Source organism: Sus scrofa, chromosome 5 (genome assembly GCF_000003025.6).
Source record: "Sus scrofa isolate TJ Tabasco breed Duroc chromosome 5, Sscrofa11.1, whole genome shotgun sequence".
In the NCBI taxonomy this organism is placed as follows: domain Eukaryota; kingdom Metazoa; phylum Chordata; class Mammalia; order Artiodactyla; family Suidae; genus Sus; species Sus scrofa.
Window position 1 is genome coordinate 64,918,235 of NC_010447.5, and position 14,204 is coordinate 64,932,438.

The window sequence follows — 14,204 nt, forward strand, 5'->3', positions numbered from 1 at the left end:
TGTCTAACCACCTAACGGTGGTGTAACTGACAGTTCTGACCGTGGCCAAGGCCAGAAATGACTGATGTTGTAACAGAACAATGCACAAAGCATCCTTACTCTTCTGACCTGCACTCAGGGACGTTGGTGATTTCTTCATTTGCACGTGAAATCTTTCAAAGGGCACAATCTTTCAATAGAAGTTACCAACACGTTTCCAAATGTCTTTTTTTTTTTTTTTTTTTTTACACGTCTGCTTTTGAATGGAGGCAGTGACCATCTCTTAACAGGCACCTGTCAAGGCACTCTGCCATAGTGGGGAATCTTAAAGCCCAATAAATTCACGAAATGCAAGGTGGCTGCACGAACTAAGTAAGATAGTGAGATACTGTCCAGGCTTCTGTGACATGTCAAACAATTAGTTTGACAATCAAAGCGCATCTTGGCTGCTGGCCCCAAGCATGGCGGTGACCAGAGGTGCACCCACCCTCAGTTCCTGCCTTCTTATTCCATGTGCTCCTGGGACAGCATGGTGGACCTGAACGTTATTCCTGGACTCAGTTTGATCAGTGCTGCTCTAGCCCTAAGTCAGCTTGTGGATGGGAGGTGGGGGCATGGATGGGAGCCAGCTGGCAAGTTGGCTGGACCAGGGATGCCTCCGACATGACGAATTCTGTGTGGACGCCATGCATGAGGGAATTGTCTCCGAGCTTGTTTCCACCCTGTGAGCGCCTCTGAGAGAATCTGTTCACACAGGGACAAGCCACAGGAATACAGGCCCCGGAGCAAACCCAGCAAGAGAGGGGGAGTTTGGAAGAACAGTGTTTCCCTAATTGGGCTGAACTGCATGTGGCGTTGGCTGTGAAACATTTTCAAAAACAGATTCTTTCATCGCCCCCACCCCCCAAGATTCTGATTTAGTAGGTCTGGGGCTGTCCAGGCATCAGTGTATTTTTTTAATAAGGAAATTATTTTTGGCTGCTATTTACTTATTTCCTTTGTGTATGTCTTCTTAGGCCCGCACCCGCGGCATGTGGAGGTTCCCGGGCTAGGGGTCACATTGGAGCTGTAGGCACCAGCCTACACCAGAGCCACAGCAATGCGGATCTGAGATGCATCTGCGACCTATACCATGGCTCATGACAACACCGGATCCTTAATCCACTGAGTGAGGCCAGGGATTGAACCTGCATCCTCATGGATGCTAGTCAGATTCATTTCCAATGAGCCATGATGGGAACTCCCAACAGTGTAGTTCCCTAAGTGATTCTGATGATTAGCCATGTAGGAGCTGGTGACATTGCCCGGGACATCCCATCCTGACCTCTCCCTTGCACAGCGGCAACCTGTCTCCTCCGTGGTCTGAGCCTCCACTGGGAGCCGGGGTACCAGCTCTCTTCTTTCCATCCTCCAGAGCTCAGGGCCTGCTTCCCCAGTTCCTCCAGCCCCACCAGCACAGTAAGGTGTGGATACCCCCTCAGAGCGTCATCGTGGTGCAGAGGGAAGAGATCCAGATGGAAATGCAGGGCCACCGGTTTCATGCCATACTTGTTTAGTAGGAAGAAAAAACAAATTTCAAGTACTGACCCTGCGGAAAGCAAGAATAAAGGGGATTTCAGGAACTACCTCAGGTTTGTAAACACATGTTCTGTAGATCAGGTTTCCATTCTGTGGGCTAGAATATCAGGAGAAGGCCCCCAAGTGAAGCTGGAGGCTTGTAGGTTAGACTAAGAAATAACATGTGACCCCGAAAGGCAAGATACCCTGAAAGGAGCTAAGTGTGACTGCAGGATCTCTGTCATGAGGTATTTATTTATTTATTTATTTATTTATTTATTTAGTTTTTGTCTTTTTTTCAGAGCCACACTGTGGCATTTGGAGGTTCCCAGGCTAGGGGTCCAGTCGGAGCTACAGCTGCGGCCTACGCCAAAGCCACAGCTGCATCTGTAAGCTACACCACAGCTCATAGCAACAACGGATCCTTAACCCACTGAGCGAGGCCAGGGACCGAACCCACATCCTCATGGTGCCTAGTTGGGTTCATTTCCGCTGCACCATGACGGGAACTCCATGAGGTCTTTATTCAGAGCGCAGGATGGTGATGGCCTCTTGGCCCAGAACACAGCTGGGCATCGGTCAAGCTAAACCTCTCCCCTGTATTGTTGTCCATGCAAAAAGCTGTCCTTATTGGCGCATGTGTGTGGAACACACACTTGACTATGTTTCTTAAAGTATTGAAAGGTTACCCTGAACTTTCAGCATTTTCCCCTTTGGTTTTGGCCCTTGTGCATCATAGCCAGAGGCAGGGGCACAACATCTTGTGGGCTCCTCCGGTGGGCTCCTAGATCTGGTCCTCCAGAGACTAAATCTCAGTCTCATGGGAATCAGGCACTCCCAACATGAGCTAGCCTGTCGTTTCCAAACCCATGTTCACCCCCTGAGCCACAGATGCAGATGAGTGCTATAAGCCGGTCTGATCTCGGCCCTGGAGATCCAGGGGTGAGCTCGGTACAGAGGCTGCCGGCCCTCACGGAGCTTACATTTTCCTAAAGGAGATGCAGAGGAGATGTTCAGATAGTGATAGTTGTGATAGAGATCATAAGGGCCATGTGTGGACTGGGATTTGGGAAGGACCACAGGGGAGGACCAGTGTTAGAACTGAGAACAGAAGGGGGAGCGGAGCATCCCGCTGGGTAAAGCGGTAGACGTGGAGGAATCTTATTGAGGTCTTGAGCTTGGCATGTTCAAGGAACAGGAAGAGGAAGGAAGCCAGTGGGGCTGAAATGGAGTAAGAAGGGATTGGGTAGGAGATGAAGCTCATGAGGGGCCAGAGCCCAGACCAGGTCCAGCCATGGAGACCCTGGTGTTGGGTTTAGACGTATTTTAATCCCAGAGTCCATTGCCATTTGGCATTGTCTTTTTTTTTTTTTTTTCCTTTCACTTTTTAAAGTTTTATTGAAGTATAGCTGATTTACAAAGTGCTAATTTCTGCTCTACCACAGAGTAATTCAGTTATTTATACACACACACACACACACACACACACACACACACACACATCCATTCTTTGTCAGATTCTTTTCCCATATGGAATGACTGGCCAACGAGGACCTGCTGTGTAGCCCAGGGAACTCTCCCCAGTGTTTTGTGATAACCTGTATTAACTTAGGTCTTGATGGGGTGTTCTAGATAAAGTTCTAGATGAAGGATGCACACAGCGCTGGTGAAGGGGGCTGATGGCTGCAGCCCAGCCTCCTCCTTTTCCAGGCGAGGTGGTCTGGAGAGGGACAAAGAATTGGCTGCCCCAGGCTCTCGTACGTTGCTGGGAGTAGCCCGCCTGAGCCCCCTTTTTCCACTACCACAACTTGGAAGGGGCTCCCCTTCAGATAGTGAGTGGAGAGGAGCTGTCTGCAGTCTGAATCTAGGCAGGGGGCACAGGTGGAATTGGATAAAAGGGAGGAAGAGATGCTCAGCCCAGTACTGGAACCCAAGAAGGTCAAGGCTACCTGCCGGGAAGAAGAAGTGAAACAGCCAGATCTCCGGGTACAAGAGGGAGCCGAGTAAGCAGGCTGGACCTCAGGCGGGGAGGAGGGAGCCAGAGTCTGTTTTTCTGAGTCTGCTAAAATAACCAGGCAGTGGGAGGAATAAAGAATGTTTTCCATCTGAGCCACAAATCACACTGTATTCTGCCCTGGGTTTCATCCATGCCCGTAGCCATAGGTGCTGTGCCACATGACTGCCTGGTGCCCTTTTGCCAGGGTTCCTCACCCAGATTGAGGCCCGCCCCCTAGTCTGTCTCTGTCCCTAGATGGCTCTGGGGGTCAGTCCCTGGGGCTGAAGGGTAGGACCCAGAGGCTCAGCCCAAGAGGCTCTGTGTGTTTGGGCTGTGGGGATCAACACCATCCTGGGACTGACAGACATTATGGTGACAGGAGCTATAGAGGGGCCCAAGGTCAGTGAAGGGAGGGATGTATGGTCACATGACATCTTGTGGTCAGGCCATGAAGACTTCCTGGAGGAGGAGCTATTTTAGGAGAGAGAACTAGAGAGAGGGAAGACAGTGAAGTTAGCGGGATCTCTGTTTCTACCATAGGTCTCGTTAGTGAAGGGTCTTGAAGATGTAGTCCATCCAGCTAAGGGAGAACTGAGCAGCCGTGTCAGGGCAGAGCGGCATCGGTGCCTCAATTGTTAATCTCCATCTGAAACTGCACCAAGTGTGAGGCACACCCAAGATAATTGGTGCTCTCAGTGGGCAGCTCTTGAAAGCGGATAAAGCTCATTAACCTGAGATCTGCCACCACACAAGACCAGGCTGTTGCTCCTCACCTTGGAGTCCCTGAGTCTTCCCGGATTCTTGTCTCTGACAGTGTCCCAAGACCTTCCATGGAAAAGTATCTCACACTCCTTCTCATTGTACCTGTCTTCCTAGTGTCTCACCCTCCAGGTCTTCCATGTATTTATGTCTTCTTCATCCAGCATGCCAAACTTGATACCTCATGGAGGTTTCCAGCACAGAACCTCAGGAGTGGCACTTGGTCAACTTTGAGAACTCATATTCTTGATGATGACACAGGAACAAACTGCTGTCCCTTATTCAGGCACAGTTGAACCCGAGTCAAGACTTTTCTTCCATCCTCTCCCTAGATGCCTTTTAAGTCAGTCTCCTAGTTCTGCTCTGCGTAGGACCACCAGCTCTCATCTGCCATGCAATCTAACCAGCACTGGTTTACCCAAGTCATTATGATCTCCCTCAAAAACCCCATCCAGCACTGCCAGCCCTTCCCATCCCTAGTTCTCCATGGTTTTTTCCTGACCAGAGCCGAATTTGCTTCCGTTACTTCCAGGTAGATAGAAGACTCTATCTGCTGTAATGGTTGGACCCCTTGTATTAGGAAATCAAGGCAGATGAAGTGTCCCTGAAGACAGGGATGAGGAACTGTCAGTTGGATTCCCACCTACCATTGGCCTTAGGAATTTGAATGGTGTCTGAGCTGTGCTCTGCTTGGCCTCCTGGTGCAGAGAGGGACCCAGGTGAGGCTGGTTAATTGTCACCAAGATTGTTTTCAGAATTCAGGTACATGAACTGAAAGGAGACACGTTGCTTGTCCATTTATTGAGCTTACACTGTGGGCCGGGCACTGAAACCCCAGGAATATGGAGTGAAGAAAATGTGGTTCCTGCTCTCCTGGGGCTGACAGTCCATGAGGAGGACTGGAAATGTGTAGGGCCTGGACTATGGCATTGGTGAGGTGGTAGAAAGGAGAGGAGCATCGGCTAGGATGTTTAAGGAGATGGACTCCGTAGGGCCTGAGGCTGGTTCAGGTGCATGTGTGGGAGAAAATAGCCCAAGTGGATGCCTAATTTCCAGCTTTGTCTACTTGAAGGTTCAGTTCACCAAGTTAGGGAAGATAAAAAGAAGGAGGCAGCTTCAGGGGTAAGATGATTCCTTCCTTGGGACACTTTCAGCTTGGGACATTCTACAGAAGATGTTCACTAAGCAATTGGACAAATGAGTTTGGAGCTCAGCTGAGACTCTGAGCTGGTGATCAAGACTTAGGAGCCTCAACATGTGAATGGTCAGGAAGGCCGTGACTGTAGCCAGGAAGAGGGGAAGGCATTGGGAACATGGGTACTGAACTCGGCTCAACCCTTTGTTCCTGAAACTTCTTTAGAAAGCGAACTGCAGCAGCTCTCTCTCACTCCCCACCTCCCACCTACTTCTCATTCTCTGCAATCTTGGTTTTGCTCCCATATTCCTTTCAGACATTCTCAAAGGTCACAGATGAACTTCAGGGCAAATTCTAATAGATGCTTTGCTGTCATAAGTCCCTTGATCTCTCTGTTCAGAAAATGTATGTCCACCTCTTGAACCTCCCCTCCCTGGGCTTTCGTTTCCTTCCTGTGCTGTGGCTACACTTTGGTCCACATATTTTTAATGTCACTTGGGAGGCTGTTGAATGCAAGCCTGGACTCAGACAAGTCAGATTCCAGGGCTAGAGCTTATTAGCTTGTGACCAAGCTCCTCAACCCTCTGGAACTCACTTCCCCCAGCTAGAGGATAGGGATGATGCTTATAACTTCAAGGGCTATTGCAAGAATTAAATGGGTGATGTCTCAGCCACTTTGCTGATTGTCAGTCACATGCTAAGCAATTTGAAGATGGTAGCTCTTATGGTTCCATGAGCTAATAGCTGAATGGCAATACCCAGCAGAAGCGAGATGGTTTAAGGGTGCAGTTACCAAAATGTGATCCCCTGATCTGCAGATTCACCAGCATTACCTGAAAACTTGTTACAAATGTAAGTTCCCGGAGTTCCCGTTGTGGCTCAGCAGAAACAAATCTGACTAGTATCCATGAGGAGCCAGGTTCGATCCCTGGCTCAGTGGGTTAAGGATCCAGCATTGCCATCAGCTGTGGTGTAGGTCGCAGACGCGGCTCAGATCTGGCATTGCTGTGGCTGTGGTGTAGACTGGCAGCTGCAGCTCATGTTCGACTCCTAGCCTGAGAACCTCCGTATGCCGAGGGTACGGCCCTAAAAAAAAAAAAAAAAGAAAAGAAAAGAAATGCAAATTCTCAGGCCCACTCCAGACCTACTGAATCAGAATCTCTGAGGGCGGGGCCCAGAAATTTGTTCTAACAAGCCTTACAGGTGATGTTGAAGCTGCGTGCTAAAGGAGGAGAACGCCGGTTTAGGGTGAGAAAGAGTTAAGAGCTGGAGGGACGTATGAGAGCCAAAGGAGGGGCTGGCCATCAGCAGGAGGGGACACATCTGTCCCAAGGAGACAGGAGGTCAGGGAGTTAACCTTCTTCCCCGCATAAACTCTGCCGCTGTTGACACTCTTACCCCCTTGCTCCTCTGACCCACTGGAGAGCACTGTATGTTGTGACAGCTCAGTGCCTTTGCACGTGGCACTTTCTCTGGAATACTTTCATCTCTCTTTTTCATCCTGGAAAACTCTCATCATTCTTTAGTCACAAGTAAAACATCTCTCTGTCTTTGAAGTCTTCCCTTCTTCCTCTGGGCAGGTAGTTGCTCCTTCCTCCGTGTTCCCGTGACATGTGTCATACCATCTCATAATTTTTTGTGTGTTTCTGTATTTGTCTTGGAGTTCCCATTGTAGTTCAGCAGTAACGAACCCAGCTAGTATCTGTGAGGACGTGGGTTCCATCCCTGGCCTCGCTCAGTGGGTTAAAGATCCGATGTTGCCATGAGCTGTGGTGTAGGTCACAGAAGTGGCTCAGATCCAGCATTGCTGTGGCTGTGGCATAGGATGATAGCTGTAGCTCTGATTCAACCCCTAGCCTGGGAACTTCTGTATGCCACGGGTGCAGCCCTAGGAAGACAAAAAATAAATAACAAAGAACAAAGAATGTGAACAGTTTTTCTGCATATCCCCAGTTCCTAGTACCAGACCCATGCTGGGTACGCCTTTGATGTTGAATGGATGCTTCCTGCATAGAAACAGGAGTAGTAACAGCTCACAGTTACACAGAGATTATAATTTTCCCACTACCATCGCGTATACTGTGTGTACTCAGCTGAGTGCTCAGAGCGCAGGTTTACCAGTTGTCCAGTTAAAGATGAGGCTGTGCAGGCCCAGAGAAATTAGATAATATGCTCAAGCTTGCTCAGCTGATAAAGAGGTAGAGACAGGGATGAAGCCTTGGTCTTGAATTTCCAAATCCTTCCTTTTTTTTTTTTTCTCCTCTCCTGTACTCTGCCCTCCAAATATTTGTAGGAACAGAGGCTCAATGTCTGAACACTCTGATGGAAACCAGAGCCTGTCTATTCATGACCCTCCGATTATTAGCCAGAGGGGTGAGGCAAGTGATGATGATGGGCTACTGGTGATGGTGCTGGTGCCTGGCTACCTGCCCCTTGTAAGCTTTCCCCAAGAAAGAGGACCACAACCTGCTTCCTTTGAAACCCAAATCCAGTTCCACCTGAGGCATGATGCTTAGGGATTGGTGGGCATTTATCATCTTTGTTCTTCTTTACTGTATTTAGAAAAGCTAACATCTGTTCAGCACTGGTATGACTGAGCATCTCTTTTCTATAGCCCTGCCTTGAGTAAATCTAAAGTGTTATAAAAATATGGATTAAAAACCTGGCAGATGCAGTTCCCGTTGTGGCTCAGTGGTTAGCGAACCCGACTAGCATCCATGAGGACGCAGGTTCAGTCCCTGGCCTCGATCAGTGGGTTAAGGATCCAGCATTGCTATGAGCTGTGGAGTAGGTCACAGATGCAGCTTGGATCCTTCACAGCCGTGGCTGTGGTGTAGGCTGGTGGCTACAGTTCCAAATGGACCCCTAGCCTGGGAACCTCCATATGCCACGGGTGTGGCCCTAAAAGACAAAAAAAAAAAAAGAAAAAAGAAAAATCTGGCAGAATTTGCAGGGACTATAACTCAAGGAGGTGGACTATAACTCCCTACCCTTTACTGAGGGTCGTGTGAGGTGATTTCCTTCTAAAAAGTAAAGTATGGGAAGGAGGGGAAAGAGTAACTTTACAGCCAAGAAATCTGACAGACTAACTTCCACCAAGCGATTGAGGTTGACGTCATGTGTGACACACGTGACAGCCTGTGCCTTTAGTATGACTGGGTGGAAATGGTATTTACCTTCATGCTCTTCCTCCCCCAGACCCATCCATTGAGTCTAATTAGAAAAATGTCAGGCAAGCCTATATTGAGGACCATTCTACAAAGTCCTTGCCACCTGCTCCTTAAAACTAACAAGGTCATTAACAGAGAGAAAAGTCTGAGAAGCTGTCACAGTCCAGAGGCGCCTAAGGAGACAGGATGGCTAAATATAATGTGGGATCTTGGATGGGATTCTGGAGCAGAAAATGGGTATTACGTGGAAACTAAGAAACTCCAAAGATCATGGACTTGGGGAACAGACTTGTGGTTGGCAAGGGGGATGGGGAGGGAGTGGATGGATTGGGAGTTTGGGGTTGATAGATGCAAACTGTTGACTTCAGAATGGATAAGCAGTGAGATCCTGCTGTATAGCACTGGGTACTGTATCTAGTCACTCATGATGGAGCGTGAGAATGTGAGAAAAAATGATGTATACATATATGTGTGACTGGGTCGCCTTGCTGTACAGTAGAAAATTGACAGAGCACAGGAAACCAGCTATAATGGAAAAAATAAAAATCATTATAAAAAAAGAAAATCCAAAGAAAGTGTGAACTTTAATTAATAATAATGTACAGAATTGGTTCATTGTTTGCAAAAAAGGTATCCATACTAACATAATAGGGAAACTGGGTACAGAGTGTGTGCGTGTATATATATACACATGCACACACTCTGTACCATTTTTGAAGCTTTTCTGCAAATCTAAAACTATTCTAAAATAAAAAGTTTTATTTAAAGAAAAGAAAGTGAAAGGAATTCTCAGATGTTACTAGTGAAAATGCAAAAATAGCATGGCCATTTTGGAAAACAGTCTGGCAGTTGTTTATAAACCAAATGTATACTCCGTCTATGACTCAGCAATTCCATTGGTTGGCATTTGCCTAAAACCCATGCTTACACCAAAACCAGTACGCAAGTACTTCTAAAGGCTTTATTCAGAATCACCAACGACCGGAAGCCATCCAAACATCTCCCAGCACGTTTAATGGTTTAATGAAATCTGGCACATCCATACGGTGAAGTACGACCCAGCGATAAGAAGGGATGGATTTCTGAGAAAGCAGCCAGGTGCATCCCAAATACATTCTGCTAAGTGATGGAGGGCAGATCAAAAGGCTTTATTTGCACTGTGCGAATTTACTTACACAGCATTTTGGAGAAGGCAGCACTAAAGGGACAGGAACAGATCTTACCAAGACCTGGAGATTGGGGGAGGTGACACAAAGAGACGAAGGGGCAATATTGAGGAGTGACGCAATTGTTCTGTATCTGATTGTGGGCGCAGTTACATGATGGTACATGTATGTTATCAAAACTCACAGAGCTGCACCCGAATGAAGGTGACTTGCCGTATGTAAATCATACCTCAAGTTTAAAAAAATATACTTACTCAGGGATGATTGGCTGTTTTCCAGGGTTGCTCTCCAAGGGATCTGCTTAAATGGTATTCTCATCCACTGCATTTTCAGTGATTGCCTTTTCGATGGTTCAGTTTGCCAAAAGGGGGCACTTTGGGGATTTTCTGTGAATGTCACCATGAGACTTCCTGTGTGGACACTTGGAAGTGGGAGCTGTAAGGGACGAAGACAGGAGCACAGATGGCAGCTAGGCTCATGTCTTAACAATGGTGAATTCGCTGAGCAATTCCTAACCACCTGCTTCTGATATAATCTTGAACCTGATTGATTAGACCCTACTTTGGTGTGACTCTGTGGAACTTGCAAAGCTCTCTCCCAGACCTTCAGCCACAGGATTCGCATACAACCTCTGCCACTTTGGTGGGACAAGTGTTGTCAGCTCCGTGTTAAAGGAGAGGGAGGCACTGGGTTCTCACTTAGCTGCGTGCAGGTACCCTGGCTTGGCACCTCCAGGGGTGGGCGAATAGGGAGCCACCCCAAGCGCGTGGTAACTCGGTGTGAAGAGTGTCACCATGTTGTAGCTCAGGAATAGAATGACTTTACAGATGAGGAAACATAGGTTCTGGGAATTTCCCAAGGTCACTTGACCTGGTAAGTGTTAGAGCCAAGAGTTAAACTCAGAAGGGCTGGTTCCAAGTTCTCCTTCTCCTCTATGAGCCCATAAGTTGGTTAGGTGACTTTCACACCGAGTGTAGTTCAGTTGAGGGCATGCGTCTTCAATGTGCCAGGGAGTGGAGATTCTAATTAGCTTCCTTGATTCAGAGCCAGTTATTCATGTAAAGGCCACCCGACTCTCATCTTTACCAGGAACTTGGGGAGCTCGGAAGGCACCCTATAATCTTTGGGGTAATAGTCTCTCTCGGCACTTGGGTTTGGAAAGTGTCTGAATGTTTGAGAACCGTGTGTGTGCTGGAAGCTGTCACTTCCAGAGAAAAGAGCTCATCGGTGTAAACAGGAGGGTGGGGAGAGTGGTTTTAACACAAACACTAGAACATCTATATCCAAAGGAGTATTGTTCTTTAGGATAGTTGCTTTGAGGAGTTTCCACTGTGGCTCAGCAGTAATAAACCCAACTAGTATCTATGAGGATGCAGGTCAAAGATGTGGTGTAGGCTGGCAGCAGTAGCTCTACTTTAACCCCTAGCCTGGGAACTTACATATGCAGTAAGAAGCAAAAAAAAAAAAAAAAAAAAAAAGATAGTTGCATTGTTTGTTTGTTTGTTTTTGTCTTTTTAGGGCCACACCCGTGGCATATGGAGGGTCCCAGGCTAGGGGCTGAATCGGAGCTGTAGCTGCCAGCCTATACCACAGCCACAGCAACACAGGATCCAAGCTGTGTCTGTGACCTACATCACAGCTCATGGCAGTGCTGGATCCTTAACCCACTGAGCAAGACCAGGGATCGAACCTGCGTCCTCACGGATACTAGTCAGACTCATTTCCCCTGAGCCATAACAGGAACTCCAAGATAGTTGCTTTGAGATAACATCAAATTCAGTTGCTTTTTATGTCTTGTTTTTAAGCAAAATAGTAACAGTGCTTTCCTTACCTGGGTTAGCTCTGAAATCCTTCTCTTTGTTTCCTTATGGGATCTGAGCTCCTCCTGGGGCAGGGCCAAGCCTTCTCCTCCCCGTGTCCTCAGTGTCCAGCACAGAGCCCCGCCCATCCCAAGACACTCAGACCACGTTTGTTGGGTGGAACAACTGAAACTCACTCTCCAGGGCGGGAGACCACCCTATCCCGCTGTATGAGAAACCAAGCGTCCCTTGTTTATATCATCTGTAAATCAAAGCCCTCATTACTGAATGACTTCAGCCTTAACTCTCATTTCCACCCCATTTAAGCCAGCTCAACCCTGCGCTCAGCTCCAGACAAGCCATGAGAAAGACACACCATCGCTTTCCTCGCATCCCCCCCCCCCACTCCCCGTTCACTCCGAGGATAACCCACCCTCCCCAAACTGGCGAGTGATTCCTGGACCTTTTTGGTATGTGGATGTCACGTCCATCTCATTAGACTGGAGGACCCTTGGGGCAGTGATCGTGTGTCCCCGGCCTTCTGTCCCCCCAGCAAGCCTGGCCCCAAGCTCAGCACGTGGTGGGTGCACAGAGGTTTGTAGAAAGAAGTCTTTCAGGCCGGGAAGGCCCTTCACCTACAGGCCTACAGTACAAGCTTTCAAAGACTAGATGGCACTGTTGCTAGAGCCAGATCCAGAGAGCTCGGCAATCCAGTCCTGGCGAGGAGGGAAGAGAGAAGCAGAAACTGCCTTTGCTGAGCTTGACTCAGACACACTGCTGGGGGCTCCTGCCTGGTCGGCATGGGGGGGCTTTGCTGTTTTCATGGCATCTTCCCAAACAGGGCTTCAGATGGCCTGCCCCATCATGGCCAGGACCCTGGATCAGTTCCAGTTCCAATAATGATCAATTCCAATTCCAATTCAGATTTCTCTGCAGCCCAGAGAAGTTCAATGCCTGGACTAAAATTGGGTGCCAGTTAAGCAGCAGAACTTGTTACCACTCATATCTTGTTGGCCTCACCCTCCCAAACGAGGGTCCTCAGGGGGAGGACGTGGTCAGGGACAAGGTCAGGGACGTGGTGGGCCCAGGAGAGCAGCCTGTGACCTGGACCCAGTCTGGTTCTCCACCAGGCTGATAGCAGGGCATCAGCTTCAACGGCCCCTCGAAACGTCTGCACTTGCCACCAGGAGAGGACAGATGTTTTGGAGGAAACAGATGACAACACAGACAGGTTCTTTGAAGAACAAAAATTATGAGCAATTTGTACACTTAGGATATAAGGTAACCAGTTGATCTTTGGATGAATGATGATCTATTTTAGGATTCTGATGTGGTGGTTTGTATCTGTCATCTGTCTGTTGCTTTCCTCTGTTCATATGTTTCTCATTAAAATAAAACAAAACAGAAGTTCCCAAGTGGCTCGGTGGGTTAAGGATCTGGCAGTTGTCACTGCTGTGACTCTGGTTACTGCTGTGGTACAGGTTTGAGCCCTGGCCCTGGGAACTTCTGCACGCTGTGGGTGCAGCCAAAAATAAAATAAAATAAAATAAAACAAAACAAATAAAACCATCCTGTGCATTAGCCAGAATGGGGGTCAAGACTGTGCCTGTTTTACAGATTGCAAAATAGAGGGTTAGGAGTTCCTATCATGGCTCAGCAGAAACGAATCCAACTAGGAACCATGAGGATTCGGGTTCAATCCCTGGCCTTGCTCAGTGGGTTAAGGATCTGGCCTTGCCATGAGCTGTGGTGTAGGTCACAGATGTGGCTCAGATCTGGTATTGCTGTGGCTGTGGTGTAGGTCAGTAACTACAGCTCCGATTAGACCCCTGACCTGGGAACCTCCATATGCTGCGGGTGTGCCCCTAGAAAGACAAAAGACGAAAAAAAAAAAAAAAAAAAAAAAAGAGGCTGAGAAACCTTAAGAGACTCGCTGAAAATCTCACGGCTAAGTGGTTGAACTAAAACTGCAGCCCAACGTGAGGCTGAAATCAAATACTGTCCTCTTGTCACCACGGATTTTCCAGGCTTTCTAGAAGTCACTAGATTAGTTGTTAGTGTGGAGGGTAAGGCATCAGAGACTGGAAAGATACCTAAGTTGAGTGATAATGAGATGCAAATTTATGTAAATTGAGAATATTCCTATCCATTGTTGGTGTCACCTGATGGCCTCTGTTCTCCTGTTTCTCTCCAGGATGATGAAGACAAGCTGACCTGGAAAGATCGTTTCCCAGGCTACTTGATGAACTTCGCCTCCATCCTGTTCATGGTAATGGCCTGGAGGGAACCCCTGGGTGTGAGTGTGCCTGAAGGCCCTGTTGTGTGACTGCCGTGGGTGTGTGAGTCTGTTACGCTGTGGGGACCATGAAGGCTGGTGACGATGAAGCTATAGTCCTGATTGGGGGGGGGGGGAATCTCACCTGATTCTGAGGCCATTGCTGCTGCTGGTCCCCTGAAGAGGGGAAGATGAGTCCCTCAGCCCTGGGAGGGTCACTGGCCTTCAGCGGCTGTAGAAGGGGGTTCTGTCTTCCCAGCCCGGACCACTGATATTTGAAGTTGCGGGGTGGGTTGTGGGATGGTGTCTCCCACGTAGAGACAGATGAGACCTTGGAAGAAGGCCTTCCCCGTGCAGGTGAGATGATG

The 14,204-nt window shown here is 48.2% G+C and overlaps 1 protein-coding gene across 1 annotated transcript in view; it reads left to right on the plus strand.

The window, feature by feature from the left end:
- Window positions 1-14,204, plus strand: part of ANO2 (anoctamin 2) — a 342,407-nt gene that overhangs the window by 258,188 nt on the left and 70,015 nt on the right. The window contains 1 exon segment of the mRNA XM_021092435.1: window positions 13,756-13,830. Coding sequence (XP_020948094.1) covers window positions 13,756-13,830 — 75 coding nt within the window.